General features: G+C 42.0%; 1 protein-coding gene across 1 annotated transcript in view; it reads right to left on the reverse strand.

Moving 5' to 3' along the window:
- TXNDC11 (thioredoxin domain containing 11) overlaps positions 1-21,792 on the reverse strand; it is a 158,342-nt gene that overhangs the window by 94,470 nt on the left and 42,080 nt on the right. Inside the window, exon 5 of the mRNA XM_082262319.1 lies at positions 14,159-14,252. Coding sequence (XP_082118445.1) covers positions 14,159-14,252 — 94 coding nt within the window. The remainder of the gene's footprint in view (positions 1-14,158; positions 14,253-21,792) is intronic.

Here is a 21,792-nt window from a genome sequence, read left to right on the forward strand (position 1 = left end):
TTGTCGAGCCCTGGTATAAAGAGTACCCTGGTATGGTTATGTCCCAGTCATTTCTTTCATTAAACCATGTCTCCGTAACAGCCACTAAATCTACATTCTCAGATGCCATTATTGACCCAAGTTCATTGATTTTTTTTACCTAAACTGCGAGCATTTGTAGACAGGACTCTGAGCTTATCATTTCTTAACCTCTGTGCTTCTGACCTGTTCTGGCATTGTTTCGGGGGGCAATTGGACTCTTGTATTTTCACTCTTTTGCCCCCCCCCCCCCTACCTAGTTTAAATACTCTTTCGCAAATTCTTGGAGTTGTTCACTAAGTACATTTGTTCCTTTGAGAGAAAGATGCAAACCATCTTTTTTGTACAGTTCCTTTCTATTCCAAGTAGAGCTATCATAAGAAACAAAGCCAAATCCTTGCTCTTGACACCATTTACTAAGCCATATGTTGAACTCCTTTATGCGCCTCTGCCTATCATTCTGAACATTATGCACAGGCAGAACTTCAGAAAATGAAATGGTGGATGCAAAATCCTATACGTCATTACCAAGTGTGATAAAAGATGTTTTCACCTCTGACACTTCATTGCAAGCCAGGTCATTTGTCCCTAGATGGACAAGAACATCCACGTCCCCTTCCTGCTTTGCTTGCTTAACAATATTAATAATACGTCTTCTATCTCGTCTAGCAGTAGCACCAGGGAGACATCTCACAATACCATTTTCTTTAAGCTCCACACTTCTTATGATTGAATCACCCAGCAACAGCTGCTTCCTTTGAGACTTCACTTTATCTTTTTTGTCCTTGGCTGCAGTCTTGCATACATTAGACATAGGAGTCGATGGTTTCTCACCCTCTGTGTTTGAGTCCATATCCATGTTGTCCTTACATTCTGAGAGTGCTGCAAATGAATTATGGAGAACCACCGACTGTGGGACATGTCTTCTATAAACCACTCTAAGTCTTCCAGAACCTACAGTAACCCATCTGCCATTTCTGGGGGTCCTCTGTGGCAGTGGCTTTGCAGCAGTCCCAGCTGGAGTTTGTTTAACAGATAATTTAAATATCTCTGATTTCAAAAATGCAATTTCCTGCTGCAATAAGGAGAATTGCCTACAGATCTGACAGCATCCGAATCTCCAAAGAGTGGAACATGAAATAAATGCACAACAATTCCTGCACTGAACCAAGTCTGCCATTTTAAAGAGGAGAAAAAAAAATTTTGTAAATTTAAGTCAAACAAATCTTACCTTTTTTTTTTTCTTTTTTCCACCTTCCAGCCTACCTCCTGACTATCTCCTGCAATATCTCTTCACTGTACTTAAAATGTTGTACTTGAATGGAGTACTTGCAGCTAATGAATTAGGCCAGCTAATGAGTATGTCTCGAAATATACACACACTCTTTCACAGCTCCTCCCCCAGCAACAAATGTAACACCTTAATGAGCTGATCTCATTAGCAAATGCACAATAGCAAACACCTGACCAAATTCCTTACATCTTCTCAAGCAATGGTCAGCAAAAAACAGATGAGTCAGTTGCAAACTCTAAGCCAATCTCTTTCAGTATCTCTTCAATCTCTTCAGTCTCCTGTGATATCTCTTCACTGTACTTAAAATGTTGTACTTGAATGGAGTACTTGCAGCTAATGAATTAGGCCAGCTAATGAGTATGTCTCTAAATATACACATACTCCTTCACAGCTCCTCCCCCAGCAACAAATGTAACACCTTAATGAGCTGATCTCATTAGCAAATGCACAATAGCAAACACCTGACCAAATTCCTTACCTCTTCTCAAGCAATGGTCAGCAAAAAACAGATGAGTCAGTTGCAAACTCCAAGCCAATCTCTTTCAGTATCTCTTCAATCTCTTCAGTCCCCTGCAATATCTCTTCACTGTACTTAAAATGTTGTACTTGAATGGAGTACTTGCAGCTAATGAATTAGGCCAGCTAATGAGTATGTCTCTAAATATACACACACTCCTTCACAGCTCGAATCGCTGTGTTTGGAGGAAGAAAAATGGACTATAACCCTAAGAACACCATCCCTACAGTCAAGCGTGGAGGAGGAAACATTATGCTTTGGGGCTGTTTCTCTGATAAAGGTACAGGGACAATTTGTCACTCTGCAGGGCCAATGGATGGGGCCATGTATTGTAAAATCTTGGAGGAGAACCTTCTTCACTCAGCGAGAACATTAAAAATGGTTCACCCAGCATGACAATGACCCAACACGTACCACCAAGGCAACAAAGGAGTGGCTCAAGAAGTAGCACATTAAGGTCATGAATTGGCCTAGCCAGTTTCCAGACCTTAATCCTATAGAAAATTTATAAGGGGGGGGGAGCTAAAACTTTGAGTTGCCAAGCAACAGCCAAGAAACATTAAGGAATTAGAGAAGCCCTGTAAAGAAGAGTGGACCAAAATCCCCCCTTAGATGTGTGCAAACCTGGTAACTACAAGAAACGTCTTACCTCTGCGCTTGCAAACAAGGGTTTCTCCACCAAGTACCAAGTCATGTTTTGCTTGGGGGATCAAATACTTTTTTTACTCACTGAACTGCAACTCAATTTATAAACATTTTGTGTCATGCCTTTTATTCTGGATTATTTGGTTGATATTCTGTCTCTATCATTTAAAATACAACTATGATAAAAAATAAAAATTAAAAAAAAGCTTAATTTTTTTTTTACTTTTTAACTAAAATAATAAACATGTTATACTTATCTGCTCTGTGCAATGGTTTTGCACAGAGAAGCCCCGATCCTCTTCTTCTGGAGTCCCCCTACCAGATTTCCATGTTCCTCCTCGGCAAGTGCTCCCATAAAAAGCCACTTTCCATGAGGGATCCTGAGCCGCCCTGTTTGCTTGGCCCTGTCCTTCTCTCGCTCAATACAGCAGTTAATTGACAGGAGCATGAGCCAATGGCACACGCTGCTATCAGTCTGCCCAGGGAGGAAGGAGACTGCAGATAGAGCTGCTCTCATGCACATTGTTGGGTCAGATCAGGCTCAAGTAAGAATAAGGGGAGACTGGGGCGATTCTGCACCACAGAACATTTTTTACATTAATGTATATGTAGCACCCTACAAGGTAGGTGCTAGGCAAAGTATAGTGGGCCTTGGCTGCCTAACAGCAGGGCCATGATTTTCAGCTGGGCTGTCATGTCTCCCAGGTGTTGCTATTGAGACTGGGGAGTCTCCCCACTGGCTCCATGAGAAGGGTTCTTATCAGGCAGTGGAGGAAACCCAATCAGTGGCACATTCAGGCCTGTATCTACCCCAGAAAGGCAGATTCTGCCGCACAGGATTCTGGGAGTGGGTATAAGTTTGAGGGGAGCGCATGACACAGCGACTTTGGAGGGAAGCAGAGTCCCAGGAGGGAGAGTATGGCTGTCTCTCCTCCTGTCAGCAGGATTGGGTGTCCCGGGCGGCTTGCTTAAGGGTACAGAAAGAGCGGAGCTGAGCTGCAGAGGATCCGGTGTGCCGAGGACCAGCGGAGTTGAGGGGGCCCAGTTTCAGGAAAACATTCCAAGTTCGTGAGTACTGTAACTGCCCCTGGGGGTCTGCCTAGCTGAGAGGGGACCGCTCCAGTGAAGGTCCAAGGTATCCAGGAGCTAGCTAGTGGTAAAGGGGGTGCCTAGTGAGAGGACCCTGAAGTGCAGAGGGGGGGTGCCTGGTAGGGGACCCTAAAAGTGTAAAGGGGGTGCCAGCGGTTGGGCCCTGAAGAGTTAATGTGTACAGTGTGCAGTGTACAGTGTTGAGAGTTGCAGCAGCACAAACAGTTACAAAGAGCTACCTCAGTCAATGAAGGGCTGGAGGGAGCTGTTCACAGGACTTTTGAGCTAAACAGTGTCAAGAGTCAAGTCTTACCACAGTCCAGGATCTTTTGAGTTAACCAGTGGTGTTAGAAGTCAAGTTCAAACACAGTTCAGTGATTAAAGCATTTTTCAAGCGTCAGTAAGCGTTGGTCGGCATCCAGCTGGCGTCAAGACAGCGCTAACAGGCATTTTTTCTACAGTGTGTTCCAGTTTTACCTAGTTGAGCCACATCCATGCCACGTCAGTGCTCATCCGTGCCACTTCAGTGCTACTACAGTGCCTCACAAAAGTGGAATGGGAAGTCAGGAAATGACGGTGCTCCCTGCATGTTGGGCCTCTGTATGTGGCTAGGCTGTGGAAAAGTGTTACACATGGGGTATCGCCATACTCAGGAGGAGCAGCAGAATTTATTTTGGGGTGTCATTTTTGCTATGTACATGCTATGTGTTAGAAATATCTTATAAATGGACAACTTTGTGTTAAAAAAAAATAAAAAATAATGCGTTTTCATTCTCTTTCCACATTTTTCAAAAACTTGTGGAAAAAATGACATGTTCAAAAGACTCATTATGCCTCCTAGATTATGTGTTGGGGTGTTTTCTTTCCAAAATGGGGTTATTTTGTGGGTGTTACTATTGTCCTGGTGCTCCAGGGCCTTCAAAAGTGTGATAGGTTGTCAGGAAATTACATGTGTAATACCTGGAGGTGCTACTTGGATGTTGGGCCTCCGTATGTGGTCATGCTGTGGGAAAAGTCCCACACATGTGGTATCGCCATACTCAGGAGGAGTAGCAGAAAATGTAGTTGCAAGTATGCCAATAAAGTGTGGGAGAAATAACTTGGTGATATGACCATTTTGCGAAAAAAAAAAAAAATAATTAAATTTAAAAATAATCTTCATTTTGCAAAGAATTGTGGAAAAAAATTACAACTTCAAAAACTCACCATGCCTCTTACTAAATACCTTGGAATGTCTACTTTCCAAAAAGCAGCTACTGGGGGGAGGGGAGGGGGGGCCAATTGTACTTTACTGGCTTGTTAGGGTCTCAAGAAATGAGAGGCCGTCAGCACATCAGGTGTGATCAATTTTCAATGATTGGCACCATAGCTTGTAGACTCTATAACCTTCACAGAGACCAAATATGTATACTTATTTGGGTTATTTTTACTAAAAATATGTAGCAGTATAAAGTTTGGCCAAAATTTATGAAGAAAAATGACAAAATTTGCTACATTTTAAAAACCGAAACGAAGAAAAATGCATTTTTTTAAAAAATGTTTGGTCTTTTTTCATTTATAGAGCAAAAAATAAAAAACCCAATTATGATTAAATACCACCAAAAGAAAGCTCCGTGTGAAAAAAAGAACGAACATTTCATATGGGTACAGTGTTGCATGACTGAGTAATTGTCATTCAAAATGTGAGAGCACTGAAAGCTGAAAATTGGTCTGATTAGGAAGGGGGTTTAAGTGCCCAGTAGGTAAGTGGTTAATGTTAGTTCTGCACCAGCTTATTAAAAATAGTCCCAAAGATTTTCTGAAGTCTCCATCCCACTATGCAAGTATTCATACGTTGCAATGACAGCTAGGCATAGACAGATTGAAATTCGGTCAGTTCAGCAGGAAGCAGCTGAATTTTCATCTATTTATCTATGGGCAGGCTGGTTGTACTGAAGTCGATCTACAAAAAGGTTCCAGCTCTACTCATTCTACTGTATATAATGTACTACATAGAAACCGGTCTAAATAATCAATGAAAAGCAAGCTGGCAGATGGATTTTGGAACAATAGAGGAAGATCAATTGATGGAAAATCTATCTTACACAGAAGGTCTAGAAATTCCTCAGGTCTCACATAAGTGAGGAAACTCAGGAAACGTGTTCGACTTAATGTGAAGATGCCACAACATATTAAAAATATTGGAAAGAAATCCGTTAGCTTCTAAACACTATCACCAGGATATCACTCACTAAAGGACCCATTAATATGCCTTCAGGCCATATAATGTGGTCAGACAAATATTTACATTTAAAAATAAGTTTAGGTCTTCCTCACAAGAAATTGACAGGACAAAGACGGGCATTTCCCACACTATTCACTGAATCAGAATGGATACAATTAACAGTACCTTAAAGTTGGAATGGAGAACATATCCACATTGAAAATGAAGAAAGTAGACTACCCAGACCTAATGTAGCATATTAATATGCAAAGAATCTCCCAGAACACTGTCCATGCCTGGAGAAAAGCTGGTATAAGGAACTAACTTTTTTAATAGCTCAAACATTCATTCAATCTTTACTGTCAATCTTGTAGAGAAAAACATGCAGAATTGGAGCTGTAGAATTGATTGTCAACTTAAGAAACAGAGCATTAGTCCAGTTTACAAAAACGGGCAGAAAACCAACAAACATAAGTTCGAATGTCTCCTGTCCTGATATTTCAACCAATGTTGTAACCTCCATGGTAGACTGTATACGCATCCTGCTCTATGGATTTAAATATGAAGGAGAAGTTGTGAAAGGGAATCTACATTTTCTTTTTCTTTTTAACGCTGGTAATATAACCACCTGCCAACCGCTCAAAGTAAATAAACTGCAAGCAGCAGCAGATGCAGGCTCGGCAACGTACATGTACATTGGCAGCAGGCATCTGGGTTTTTTTTGGGGGTGTTTTGGGGGTGGGGGGGGGGGTGCATGTGCACACCCGCTGCCAACCGTGCTGTGATTGGACACAGCACAAGCTTGGCAGCAGATTTCAGCCGATAATTTAGTCTGAAACCTGCTGATCGGCTGTGTCCCATCACACAAAAGAGTTCTGTGTCTACAAAAACACAGAACTCTGTGTACAGAGAATGGCAGTCTCGCATGTCCCTTCTCCCTAAGGCTACGTTCACATGTGGGCGTAGCGGATTGCGGGCAGAATCACCGCGATTCTGCCCGCGATCCGGAAATCATTGCAAATTGCGGGACGCCTGTGTGTTGCCTGCGATTTGCAATGGCACCCCAAACGCTGTGCGATGTTGCCGCGGGACGCATGACGCCCAAAAAAGGTACAAGAGCTTCTTTAGGTCGTCATGCGTCCCGCAATTTTGTTTGCGCGATGTTACCGCGATTCGGCAGGCGGAAATCGCGGCAACATCACACAGCGTTTGGGGTGCTATTGCAAATCACGGGCAACGCACAGGCGTCCCGTGATTTGCAATGATTTCCGGATCGCGGGCAAAATCGCAGTGATTCTGCCCGCGATCCGCTACGGCCACATGTAAACGTAGCAGGGAGAAAAAAAAAAAAAAACAACAGCAGCACAAGTTACACTTGTTAGGCACACAGTTAACCCCATGATTGCCCCTTGATGTTAACCTCCTTGTAGCCAGTGTCATTAGTAAAGTGTACAGTATTATCACAGATCACTGTATTAGTGTCACTAGCAACGTCAGTGTCAGTTAGTGACCCTCCCAGCCAGTGTGTTAGTGCCAGGTTAGCCGTCACACTATCACAGTCAAACTATGTCGCTGATCACCACCATTATAGTAAAGCATCAATAGCTGCGTAAATTCCAGTATACAGCGGATATAAAAAGTCTACATACCCCTGGCAAAATGTCAGGTTTCTGTGATGTAAAAAAAAATTACAGAAATAATTTCACAACTTTTTCCACCTTTAATGTGACCTACAAACTCTACAACTTAGTTGAACAACAAACTGAAATCTTTTAAATGGAGGGAAGTAAAAATAAACAGAAAAAAAATATGGTTGCATAGGTGTGCACACCCTTGAACTAAACAAACAAAAAATATCCTGGCGCTAGTCCATTGGCCTTCCTCCTATAGGGTCATAGTACCAAAAAGCTTTATGGCATGGAGATGGAAATAAATATTGATGTGACACCTGAGGCTGCCGAATCCCTGACACAGGATGATGTGTGGATTATGGAGTTTGCTGGAAGGAGGGATGGCGCACTACAGTGTAATAAATAGCCATGTCCCATGGGTCAAGACACTTCCGGTCAGCGTTCCATCTGTACTTCGGTCGTCACTTTTCTGGTGATGCAGCCAAGGGGACACTTCCGGAATCAGCGTCAGGTCCGGTGTACAGCCCGTGTTGCGGCCGCACACAGTATCTGCACGGTAACACCTGCCCACATTGGTGTTCCCTCGGACCCCCCGGATTCCATCTCCTCCACTGCCCCCGGCTTTGGGCCATCCTGCTCCATGATTCTAAGGTGTGGAACCCCCACAGCACCCCAAGTGATGCCGAAGACTTCAGCACCGGTTTGTTATTAACCCCTATCATCATTAATAAACTTCCATGATACCCTTTTGCCAACACTTACTTTTAGTGTCTTGACCCATGGGACATGGCTATTTTACATAGTTACATAGTTAGTGAGGTTGAAAAAAGACATCAGTCCATCCAGTTCAACCTATGATGTGTGTGTGTGTGTTTGCTATTAACCGTACATTGTATACCCCTGTATGTTGTGGTCTTTAAGGTGTCCATCTAATAGTTTTTTGAAACTATCAATGCTCCCTGCTGATACGACTGCTTGTGGAAGAGAATTCCACATCCTTACCGCTCTTACAGTGAAGAACCCCTTACGCACTTTAAGGTTAAACCGCGTTTCCTCAAGTTTTAGTGAGTGGCCACGTGTCTTATTGTATCTCCTCTCTCCGAATAGTTTGTTCCTTATGCTCGGGTCGCCAGTACAGTATTTGTACATTGATATCATATCCCCCCTAAATCTTCTCTTCTCCAGAGAGAATAGGTTCAGTGCTTGTAGTCTTTCCTCATAGCTGCAGTCCTCCATTCCCCTAATTATTTTTGTTGCCCTTCTCTGGACTTTCTCCAGTTCCAGCACATCCTTCCTGAGGACCGGTGCCCAGAACTGGACAGCATACTCCAGATGTGGCCGGACCAGAGTCTTGTAGAGTGGGAGAATAATCTCTTTATTTCTGGAGTGAATCCCCTTTTTTATACATCCCAGTATTCTGTTGGCTTTGCTTGCGGTGGCTTTGCATGCCACTGCCAAGCCTGTTGTCTACCAGTACCCCCAAGTCCTTTTCCATCCTAGACTCACCCAGAGGTTCCCCCCCTAGTGAGTAGCTTGCTTTCTGGTTTCTGGCCCCCAAGTGCATTACTTTACATTTTTCAACATTAAATCTCATCTGCCATGTAGTTGCCCACCCCGTTATTTTGTTCAGGTCCTCTTGCAAGGTTTCCACATCCTGCATAGAAGATATTGGCAAGCCTAATTTAGTATGATCTGCAAATACTGAGATTGTACTAGATATCCCCTCCTCTAGATCATTTATGAATAAATTAAACAGGATTGGTCCCAGGACCGAACCCTGGGGGACCCCACTTTCCACACCCGCCCAATCCGAGTACTCCCCATTAATCATCACCCTCTGGACTCTACCCTGGAGCCAGTTCTCTATCCAGGTACTCACCTTATGGTCCATACCTACCTTCCTTAGTTTGTACAGTAAGCGTTTGTGGGGAACGGTGTCAAAGGCCTTTGCAAAGTCCAGATACACCACATCCACAGGCTTACCTTTATCTAGGTGGCAGCTCACTTCATCGTAGAAGGTTAATAGATTGGTTTGGCACGAACGATTTTTCATGAATCCATGCTGATTACTACTTATAATACCGTTTTCATTACTAAAGTCTTGTTTGTGGTCCCTTATCATCCCCTCCAAAATTTTGCAGACTACTGATGTTAGGCTGACCGGCCTATAGTTACCCGGGATATATCTCGGCCCCTTTTTAAATATTGGTACTACGTTGGCTTTTTTCCAATCAGCTGGCACCATACCCGTCTGTAAACTATCCTTAAAGATCAAGAATAATGGTCTGGGAATCATCTGGCTGAGCTCATTAAGAACCCTCGGGTGCAAGCCATCCGGTCCCGGGGATTTATTTATGTTAAGTTTCTCTAGTTTAGCTCTAAGTCTATCCTCTGTTAGCCATGGCGGCACTTCCTGAGGTGTATTATTTAGTTCGGCCTTACAAGCAAGGTTCGTGTAGCCCCCCGATTCCTTTGTGAAGACTGAAGAAAAGAAATTCTTTAACACTTCCGCCTTTTCTCTGTCCTCTGTGGCTATTTTTCCTTTATCATCTTTTATGGGGCCAATGTGTTCTGACCTCGCTTTCTTACTGTTTATATACTTAAAGAACTTCTTGGGGTTCTTTTTACTCTCCTCCGCTATATGTCTCTCGTGTTCTATTTTAGCCGCCCTGATTTCGTCTTTACATTTCTTATTACACTCTTTGTAATGCTTAAATGCTGCCAATGACCCCTCAGTCTTGTATTTTTTGAAGGCCTTTTCTTTAGCTCTAATATACATTTTTATGTTGGAGTTTAGCCACCCAGGGTTTAGTTTTGCTCTTTTAAATTTATTTCCCTGTGGAATGCACTGGCCCACCCCTTTGTTAAGTATGCTCTTGAAGCACTCCCATTTTTCCTCCGTGTTCTTTGTTCCCAGGGTTCTATCCCATTTGATATTTTCTAGCAGCGAGCGCAGTTTAGGGAAATTGGCTCTTTTGAAATTCAGTGTCCTTATATTACCTTTGTATTTCCTATTACTGTAATTAATACTGAAACCAATTGACCTATGGTCACTGTTCCCTAAGTTGTCCCGTATTTCTATATCCGTGAGCAGGTCTGTATTGTTGGTAATCAGTAGGTCAAGTACCGCATTGTTTCTTGTCGGTGCATTCACCATCTGACCCATGAAATTGTCCTGCAAAATATTTAGGAACTGCCGAGCCTTGGCTGAGTGCGCAGTTCCTTCTGCCCAGTCTATATCAGGATAATTAAAGTCCCCCATTATAATGACATTTCCCATCCTTGCTGCCAATCCTATCTGTAACATGAGGTCCGCCTCACCCTCCTCCCTCTGGTTGGGGGGCCTATAGCATACGCCCAATATTACCTTCCCCACCGTGCCTTTCCTTTGAAGCTCTACCCATAGGGATTCTGCCTCGTCCATAGCTCCATTATTAATATCATCCCTCATATTTACCAGTATACTGTTCTTAATATACAGACATACCCCTCCCCCTTTTTTACCCTCTCTATCCCTGCGATGAAGGGAATACCCCTGAATGGTCGCCATCCAGTCATGAGAGCTGTCGAACCAAGTCTCAGTTATCCCCACAAAATCTAAGTCCTCCTCAATCATCAGCAGCTCCAGCTCTCCCATCTTGTTGGCCAGGCTTCTGGCATTGGTATACAAGCCTCGTAATTTTGATCGGTTACATTTATCCTCATTTGATGTTTTTAGGCTGCTCTCTTGATTTTTCACCATACCCACCCTGAGTTTAGGAGCTCCGAACACCCTACCGCTAATGCCCCCATTTCTGCCCTCTGAAACTTGCTTTCCACTGGCTAATTCTACATCTGTACCCTACACTGTAGCACGCCATCCCTCCTTCCAGCAAACTCCACACCCTTAAACTGATACTGTGTTAAAGCCCCTTTTAATTTTATTACAGTACCCAGTTTTTTTGAGTCTGAGTCTATCAGCACGGCACATCTTGACTTCGCAATATATCTGCCCACTCTTCTTTGCGAAAACACCCCACATATGACAGATTGCGAGGGCATCTCCTGTGCACACCCCTCTTCAGATCACCCCACGGATTTTCAATCAGATTCAGGTCTGGGCTCTGGCTGGGACATTCCAAAACTTTGTTGATTTGGATGTATGCTTTGGGTCGTTGTCATGCTGAAAGATGAAGTTTCATGTTCAGCTTTCTAGCAGAAGCCTGAAGGTTTTGTGCCAATATTTACTGGTATTTGGATCTGTTCATAATTCCCTCTACCCTGTTCCAGCTAAAGAAAAACAGTCCCCAATCATGATGCTGCCACCACCATGCTTCACTGTGGGTATGGTGTCCTTTTGGTGATGTGCACTGTTTTTGCGCCAAAAATATCTTTTGAAATTACGGCCAAAAAGTTCAACCTTCATTTCATCAAACCAGAACACATTTTCCCACATGCTTGTGGGAGACTTCTGATGTGTTTTTGCAAAATTTAGCTGGGCTTGGATGTTTTTCTTCGTAAAAAAAGGCTTTCGGCTTGCCACTCTACCCCATAGCCCAGACATATGAAGAATACGGGCGATTTTCGCATGTACCACACAGCCAGTACTTGCCAGATCTTCCTGCAGCTCCTTTAGTTTTGCTGTAGGCCTCTTGGCAGCCTCCCTGACCAGTTTTCTTCTCGTCTTTTCATCAATTTTGGAGGGACGTCCAGTTCTTGGTAATGTCACTGTTATGCCATATTTTTTCCACTTGATAACCAACTTCACTGTGTTCCATGGTATATCTAATGCCTTGGAAATTCTTTTGTACCCTTCTCCCGACGGATACCTTAACAATGAGATCCCTCTGATGCTTTGGAAGCTCTCTGCAGACCATGGCTTTTGCTGTAGGATATGACTAAGGAAATGTCAGAAAAGACCTACTAGAACAGCTTAACTTTATTTGGGGTTAATCGGAGGCACCTTAAATATTGGCGTGTACTAACTCCTATTTAACGTGAGTTTGAATTTGATTGCTTAATTCTGAACACAGCAACCACAATATTTTAGTTTTTTTATCCCCCCCCACCTAAAAGATTTCAGTTTGTTTTTCAATTGAGTTGTACATTTTATAGATTACATTAACCACTTAAGCCCCGGAAGATTTTACCCCCATTCCGACCAGGGGGTATTTTGCGATTCGGCACTGCGTGAATTTAACGCACAATTGCGCGGTCGTGCGACGCTGTACCTAAACGAATTTGACGTCCTTTTTTTCCCACAAACAGAGCTTTCTTTTGGTGGTATTTGATCACCTGTGCGATTTTTTGATCACGCGCTATAAACAAAAAAAGAGCGTCAATTTTGCAAAAATAGCAATATTTTTCACATTTTTTTATATGAAATTCCCCCAAAAAAAAATGTAAAAATCAAAATTTTTAAAAATTTTCGGCCAATTTATTTTATGCTACCTATGTTTGGTAAAAAAAAAATCGCAAAAAGCGTATTTTGATTGGTTTGCGCAAAAGTTATCGCGTTTACTAACAAAGGGAAAGATTTTTGTCATTTTTGTTGTTTTTTTTTTTAACGCGTAATGGCGGCGATCTGCGATTTTTTTTGCGGTACTGCGACATTGCGGCGGACAGATCGGACCCTTGACTGACATTTTTGACACTTTTGGGGTTACCAGTGACATTTCTACAGTAATCAGTGCTATACATATGCACTGTTACTGTAAAAATACACTGGTAGTGAAGGGGTTAACTTTATTTGGAAGGGAGGGGCTGTGTGTGTCCCTAGGGGCGTGGTTTCTACTGTGATTGGCTGTGGCTCTAGCTGTAAGGACACTGATCAACGGATCTACATACCAGATCCGTTTTATCAGTGTCTTTGCAGCGAGGAGAATGACAGGCAGTTTGTTTACACAAGCTGCCTGACATTCTCCCTCTCCCCCGCCGATCGCCGAGTGACCGGCGGACATCGGGTCCGCTGGTCACACGCGCGGGGGGGGGTCCGTGACCACGCGGGGGCGCGCGCTCGCTCCCTAGACCCTCACAAGCAAGCAACGTAGCCCTACGTTAGTTTGCCTGTGAGGGGCTGACCGCCGACGTAGATAGTCGTGCGGCGGTCGGCAAGTGGTTAAAGAGGTGGAAAAAGTTCTGCAATTTAGCTTTGTCTAATTTTTTTTTACAGAAACCTGACATTTTAACAGGGGTGTGTAGACTTTTTATATCCACTGTATTTACCATAGTTTGTAGACACTAAAACTTTCACTCAAACCAATATACAATTTTGGGGATTTTTTTTTAACCTATGCGATTTAGCGGGATACATTTTGGCCTAAATTTATGAAGAAATTTGATGTTTTTATTAAATACCGAAAGTAAAATATATTTAGTTTTCCATAATTTTCAGTCTTTTTTGTTTCCACAATAAAAAATAAAAACCCAGTGGTGATCAAATACAACCAGAAGAAAGCTCTATTTGTGTGAAAAAAACTGTAGCACTGTAGTGACCGCACAATTGGCAGTTAAAGTAGCACAATGCTGAATAGCCAAAAAATGGTCTGGTCATGAAGGGGGTAAAAACTTCCAGTGGTCAAGTGGTTAAGTACCAAGAGTACACATAAAAAAAAAAAAAAAAAACTGAAAACCCACTGCTGATCAAATGTATTGCAAATGCTTGACAGACAGATTTCAGACACATTACAAACCTATCTTGCATGCATTTTCACATGTGTGTTTTCTGTTTAAAATTAGGAGCTAGCAACACAAACTTGTTAGAGTGTAGATAGTATACCTACCTTTTTGTAATGAGTGCAATGCAGACCGGAAAAAAGTTAAATAGCCTGGAGGTTGAGGTGACGCATTGAACTCAAAGTAGCCCAATATCCCAGGCTGCAGGAAGAAAAAACAAAATATATATGAGTTAATACTATAAAGAACAGTTGCACCACAATTTACACTAGCAGCCACACTAGAACACAGACCACTGTGCCCATGCACTGCAAACAGTGCTTCACATGCCAACTTTTCTTCTCTCAAACTTCAATGAAATATTACAAAAGTGGTGTTTCATTCAGTTCTACCAGCTGCAGTACGGTGTGATGCAGTGGGTTGCATTACATCATGCGGCGCTTAAAAAGTACTACATGCTTTATCCATTTTCATTGCACCTCATAGCAACACAGTGGTGCCAGTTGACCCAACATGAAACATTTGCCTTGTTTATGTGCTCAGATTGCACTTGGCAAGCCTGCTAATAAATTTAAGGTAATCTTGTGAGCCACTAGGTTTATTAAACCTCCACAATAATCGTGAATACTTCTTAATGTGTATCGCTTGAACTAGCACACTCTCATAAATGTGCTCTAGTAATTTACATAACTTTAGTGCCGCGCTACACTGTATATAAAAAGCAAAATACAAAAACGTAAAAAATATGAAAATGATCAGTGACAACAAATCAAATTATAAAACAAAAATTGCAAAGAAAGTTCTGAAATGTGAGAAGTGTCCCTAATTCACTTCATGTGTACATCATGCTGCAATGTGCAAATGCACAGCATAATCTTCTCTGTACATCTCAGATCCCTGATGAAGCCACACGTGACCCTGTGGCATAACGCGAAGGGAAGGGGCCGTATGACACCACAACGCCAGCGCATTGAGGTACCGTGGAAATACAAATAAACGTGAAGTGATCACATATATTGCACAGAGAAGATTATGCTATACGTTTGCAAAGAGCAGCATGATATACACATGGAGAATAAAGGACACTTCTCCACAGATTGCTGATCACATCTCAGAACAAACTTTGGAACTTTCATTTTTGTTTATAATTTGATTTGTTGTCACTACTAAATTTTTATATTTTTCACTTTTTGGATTTTGGTATTTATGAATGGCACTAAAATAATGGGAAGCCTACTAAAAGCAGTCCCAAAGCACCTAGTGTAAAATGAGCCTTTACAGTGTTATAGTAAGCCAAAAAAGTATAGCACATACAATACAACAAGAACTGTAATATCTCAAGAGGTGAAGAATGAAAGCAAAAAGGAGACTACATATAAATTCAATTTCCTACAGCTTTAAATGAAAACTGGTAAGGAGACTGGCCACTGCTGATCTGCTGAATATGTTAATTAATTGTCTGACTGTCATGCTGAGCCTCTAGTATTAAAACTTGTGTGTCCCTAACCTGGAAAGTAGTATGTATTTTGTGAGTTCTGACTTCACTTGTTTCAGGCCAGTGACTTACAAGCAAAAAGCCATTAAGAAACATGATGACTGTCATTTTTCTCCAATTATTTATTATTTTAGAATTATTTTTCTCCAATGTTAGCTCTCTGCCTGCCATGCTAACCCTCTTCTTTCAATACTTAAAGTGGACCTCCCCTCAAAAAATAAATAAATAAACCCCATATAAACTTTTCCACATTGCATTCCACAGTATATAAATGCTGTGTATAAAATGTATCTCATTGTTTTTCCCCACTCCACCCTGCCCCTTTCTCCATTCTTGCTAGGCGGGAAACACTTGGACCACGTCACACATCCCTGGAGTCAGATTCTAAGGAGCGCTGGAAAAGGAAGGACCTGAAAACGCATCATCTCAGGGACAGCCAGCTCCCAGAATCATTAGTAAGAAAGATAGCATTGCAAGGCCCAGTACATGGCAGCAAATTATAGCAGGACTTGTTGGGCAATAATAACTGGATTCACTGGGTGGGTGATTATAGTAGGACTCATTGACAATTATAGCTAGGCAGGTAAATATGCAATTGAGGATAAAAGATAAGAACAAACTTTGCAAAAAAAAAAAAAGACACAGGAGGAATGAAGCTCCTCTATAACAGTCTGACATGTATGGAGATATAGACTTCTGAATTTCTTGATATACATTTTTTTTGTGGGTCAGTGACTCAAGAAGTACTGAAGCCTAACAGCCATGTATTCAATGAAACAAAAGAAGCCACTCAAGGTGAGTAGGTCTTAGCCGCTTGCCGACCGCCGCAGGTACATATACTGCGGCGGTCAGCCCCGGCCAGGCAAAGTGACGTGTATATATACGTCACTAGCCTGTCATTGGCTTGTGAGCCAATAGCGGGCGAGCGCGCGCCCGCCCCGGCTCGTTCACTAAGGAGTCCGTGCGTGTGACCGGCGGACCCGATGTCCGCCGGTCACACTGCGATCGTCGGTAGAGAGGGAGAAAGGCAGGCGGCTAATGTAAACAAGCCGCCTGTCATTCTCCCCTGTGTAAAAATGGAGATCAGACGGTTCTACTATGTAGGACCGTTGATCTCTGTTTTTACAGTAGTAGCCACAGCCAATCACAGGTAGAAGCACGCCCCTAGGACACACTTAACCCCTCCCTCTCCAATACAGTTAACCCCTTCCCTGCCAGTGTCATTTTTACAGTAACAGTGCATATGTATAGCACTGATTACTGCAGTAATGTCACTGGTAACCCCAAAAGTGTCAAAAATGTCAGTCAAGGGTCCGATCTGTACGCCGCAATGTCGCAAAAAAAAAAACCGCAGATCGCCGCCATTACTCGTTAAAAAAAAAAAAAACACCAAAAATGACAAAAATCTTTCCCTTTGTTAGTAAACGCGATAACTTTTGCGCAAACCAATCAAAATACGCTTTTTGCGATTTTTTTTTTACCAAACATATGTAGCATAAAACAAATTGGCTGAAAATGTTAAAAATTTTGATTTTTACATTTTTTTGGGGGGGAATTTCATATAAAAAAAATGTGAAAAATATTATTTTTGCAAAATTTACGCTTTTTTTTGTTTATAGCGCATGATCAAAACAAAGCTCTGTTTGTGGGAAAAAAAAGGACATCAAATTCGTTTAGGTACAGCGCCGCATGACCGCGCGAATTGTCCGTTAAAGCAGGGCTTGACAAATTTGCCTGAAATCTAGGAGCCAGCTAAAAAAGTTAGGAGCCAATTTTTTTTTTTTTTTTTTTTTAAACTAACAACCAAGCTTTATTTAATAAAACTGATACTAAATTTACACATAAATACGACTAGAACCCCACTCTCCTATATTGCGCAATTGGATGGAAACAGACTGTCTGTCTCTTTCCATCGATGCCATCTGATCGGATCCACGGGATGGATAGAAAATAGAACCACCATCCGTCTATTTTTGGCGGGCAGGGTCAGATGGAGGCAGATTACCGCTCCATAGAGGAGACTGAACGGTCCGATCAGGTCTGCCTGAAAAACTGACAGGCGGACCTGATCAGACAGCCCGTGTGAAAGGGGCCTTCGGCTGTGGCACGGCGATGAGGAAAATATATATATATATATATATATATATATATATATATATATATATATATATATATTTTTATATATATATATATTTTTTTTTTAATAAGAATTGAAGAAAAAAAAAAGAAAACATTTTTTTATTTTTTTTTTTAATAATTAAAAAAGAAAAAATTATTATTTTTTTTACATTTAAAAAATAAATTAATAATAATAACCACACTCCCTGTCCACTTACCTTTAAGCAAAGGTAACTGGACAGAGAGATGAAGCCGCCTTAAAAAACTTCCCTCTCTTCTCTTTGGAAGGAGAAGAAAAGGCATTGAGAACATGCATTACTCCCGGCCACCACAAGAGGGCGCCAGTTCCCCTAGCTTCTCATCTCACAGAAGAAGGCCGAAAAGCCGGGGACTAAATTTCTGGACGGCGCGGAAGTCCGTGAACTCGAAGAGGAGGTGGGGGGCGCAAAAGGGACAGGACAGCTCAAGCAGGGCACCCCAGGCGCCAGGTCGCTAATTCTAGTCGCAAATGCGACCTGGCGCCCGGGATTTGTCGAGGCCTGCGTTAAAGTCATGCAGAAAAAAAAAAAAAAAAAAAAAATCGCAAAAAACCCCCTGGTCAGGAAGGGGGTAAAATCTTCCGGGGCTTAAGTGGTTAAGTTAATATACACACACACACACACACACACACACACACACACACTAGTCAGGTGCTAGCCCAGCTCACTTGCTGTGTAACATTAAGGAAAATATTCCGGACGGCTGCACTTCCAAAAATGTTTTTTTGCAGCTTCATATGACAAGTGGTTGACAGATGGAGCAGGGGACAAAGAGCTAGATGCATTTTGTGCAAATGTTAGCACTTAGTCATTACCTATTGGAACTAGTCACCATAATCACCTATATACTGCTCTAATGTGTCACCACTCACAGGTGAACTAACTAAAAAAAAAACTGTACTCAGCTGGTACCACAAAAGAAAACCCGGCTGCAGTACATGGTACATACACTCAAACCTTATGTGAAGAGTTCGGTTCAGATCCACTGCCAGAAAGAATCTGATTCACCAATGGAACATTCATATATATGTGTGTGTGTATATTATATATATATATATATATATATATATATATATATATATATATATATATATATATATATATATATATATATATATATATATATACACATACATACACACACACACAGTATATTATATTATATTATATTATATTAATATATATATATATATATATATATATATGTGTATGTGTGTGAAAATATACATATATACACACACAGTGCCCTGTAAAAGTATTCTCACCCCCCCCCCCCCGACTACATATTTTGTTACATTACAGCCTTAAGTTCAATGTTTTGTTAATCTGAATTTTATGTGATGGATCAGAACACAATAGTCTAAGTTGGTGAAGTGAAACGGGAAAAATATATATATATATAAAACTATTTTTTAGAAAACAGAAAATTGGCATGTGCGTATGTATTCACCCCCTTTGTTATGAAGCCCATAAAAAGCTCTGGTGCAACCAATTACCTTCAGAAGTCACATAATTAGTGAAATGATGTCCACCTGTGTGCAATCTAAGTGTCACATGATCTGTCATTACATATCACTCCTTTTTTTAAAGGTCCCCGAGGCTGCAACACCTAAGCAAGAGGCACCACTAACCAAACACTGCCATGAAGACCAGACCAGACCAAGGAACTCTCCAAACAAGTAAGGGACAATGTTGTTGAGAAGTACAAGTCAGGTTATAAAAAAAATATCCAAATCTTTGATGAAGAGACGGCCGCCCACCAAAACTCACGGACCGGGCAAGGAGGGCATTAATCAGAGAGGCAGCACGGAGACCTAAGGTAACCCTGGAGGAGCTGCAAAGTTCCACAGCAGAGACTGAAGTATTTGTACATAGGACGACAATAAGCCGTACGCTCCATAGAGTTGGGCTTCATGGCAGAGTGGCCAGAAGAAAGCCATTACTTTCAGCAAAAAAACAAAATGGCATGTTTGGAGTATGCGAAAAGGCATGTGGGAGACTCCCACAATGTATGGAGGAAGGTACTCTGGTCTGAACTGAAAATTGAACTTTTCGGCCAACAAAGAAAATGCTATGTCTGGTGCAAACCCAACACATCCCATCACCCAAAGAAAACCATCCCCACAGTGAAACATGGTGGTGGCAGCATCATACTGTGGGGATGTTTTTCAGCAGCCGGGACTGGGAAACTGGTCAGAGTTGAGGGAAAGATGAATGGTGCTAAATACAGGGATATTCTTGAGCACCACTCTGTGCGTGATTTGAGACTAGGATGGAGGTTCACCTTCCAGCAGGACAATGACCCCAAACACACTGCTAAAGCAACACTTGAATGGTTTAAGGGGAAACATGTAAATGTGTTGGAATGGCCTAGTCAAAGCCCAGACCTCAATCCAATAGAAAATCTGTGGCCAAACTTAAAAGATTGCTGTTCACATGTGCAAACCATCCAACTTGAAGCAATTTTGCAAAGAGGAATGGGCAAAAATCCCAGTGGTATATATTTATATATTATATACTATACACACACACACACACACACAGTATCTCACAAAAGTGAGTACACCCCTCACATTTTTTTAAATAATTTATTATATCTTTTCATGTGACAACACTGAAGAAATGACACTTTGCTACAATGTAACGTAGTGAGTGTACAGCTTGTATAACAGTGTAAATCTGCTGTCCCCTCAAAAAAACACACAGCCAATAATGTCTAAAGCGCTGGCAACAAAAGTGAGTAAACCCCAAGTGGAAATGTCCAAATTGGGCCCAAAGTGTCAATATTTTGTGTGGCCACCATTTTTTTCCAGCACTGCCTTCTTGGGCATAGAGTTCACCAGAGCTTCACAGGTCGCCACTGGAGTCGTCCTCCACTCCTTCATGATGACATCACGGAGCTGGTGGATGTTACCTTGCGCTCCTCTACCTTCCGTTTGAGGATACCCCACAGATGCTAAATAGGGTTTAGGTCTGGAGACATGCTTGGCCAGACCATCACCTTTACCCTCAGCTTCTTTAGAAAGGCAGTGGTGGTCTTGGAGGTGTGTTTGGGGTCACTATGTTGGAATACTGCCCTGCAGCCCAGCCTTCAAAGGGAGGGGGGTCATGCTTTGCTTCAGTATGTCACAGTACATGTTGGCATTCATGGTTCCATCAATGAACTGTAGCTCTCCAGTGCCGACAGCACTAATGCAGCCCCATACCATGATACTCCCACCACCATGCTTGACTGTGGGCAAGACACACTTGTCTTTGTACTCCTCACCCCGTTGCAACCACACATGCTTGACATCATCTGAACCAAATACGTTTATCTTGGTCTCGTCAGACCACAGGACATGGTTCCAGTAATCCATGTCCTTAGTCTGCTTATCTTCAGCAAACTGTTTGCAGGCTTTCTTGTGCATTATCTTTAGAAGAGGCTTCCTTCTGGGACGACAGCCATGCATACCAATTTGATGCAGTATGTGTGGCATATGGTCTGAGCACTGACAGGCTGACTCCCCACCCCTTTAACCTCCGCAGCAATGCTGGCAGCACTCATATGTCTATTTCCCAAAGACAACCACTGGATATGACACTGAGCATGTGCACTTAACCTCTTTGGTTGACCATGGTGAGGCCTGTTCTGAGTGGAACCTGTCCTGGTAAACTGCTGTATGGTCTTGGCCACAGTGCTGCAGCTCAGTTTCAGTTTCTTGGCAACCTTCTTATAGCCTAGGCCATCTTTATCTAGAGCAACAATTCTTTTTTCAGATCCCCAGAGAGTTCTTTGCCATGAAGTGCCATGTCGAACTTCCAGTAACCAGTATGAGAGAGTGAGAGCGATAAAACCAAATTTAGTACACCTGCTATATATACATACATACATACATACATACATACATACATACACACACATAAAGTCAGGTCCGTAAACATTGGGACATCGACTCAATTCTAATCTTTTTGGCTCTATACACCACCACAATGGATTTGAAATGAAACAAACAAGGTGTGCTTTAACTGCAGACTTTCAGCTTTAATGTGAGGGTATTTACATCCAAATCAGGTAAAAGGTGTAGGAATTACAACAGTTTGTATATGT

This window comes from Pelophylax lessonae (assembly GCF_965119305.1).
Source record: "Pelophylax lessonae genome assembly, chromosome: 6".
Taxonomy (NCBI): Eukaryota; Metazoa; Chordata; class Amphibia; order Anura; family Ranidae; genus Pelophylax; species Pelophylax lessonae.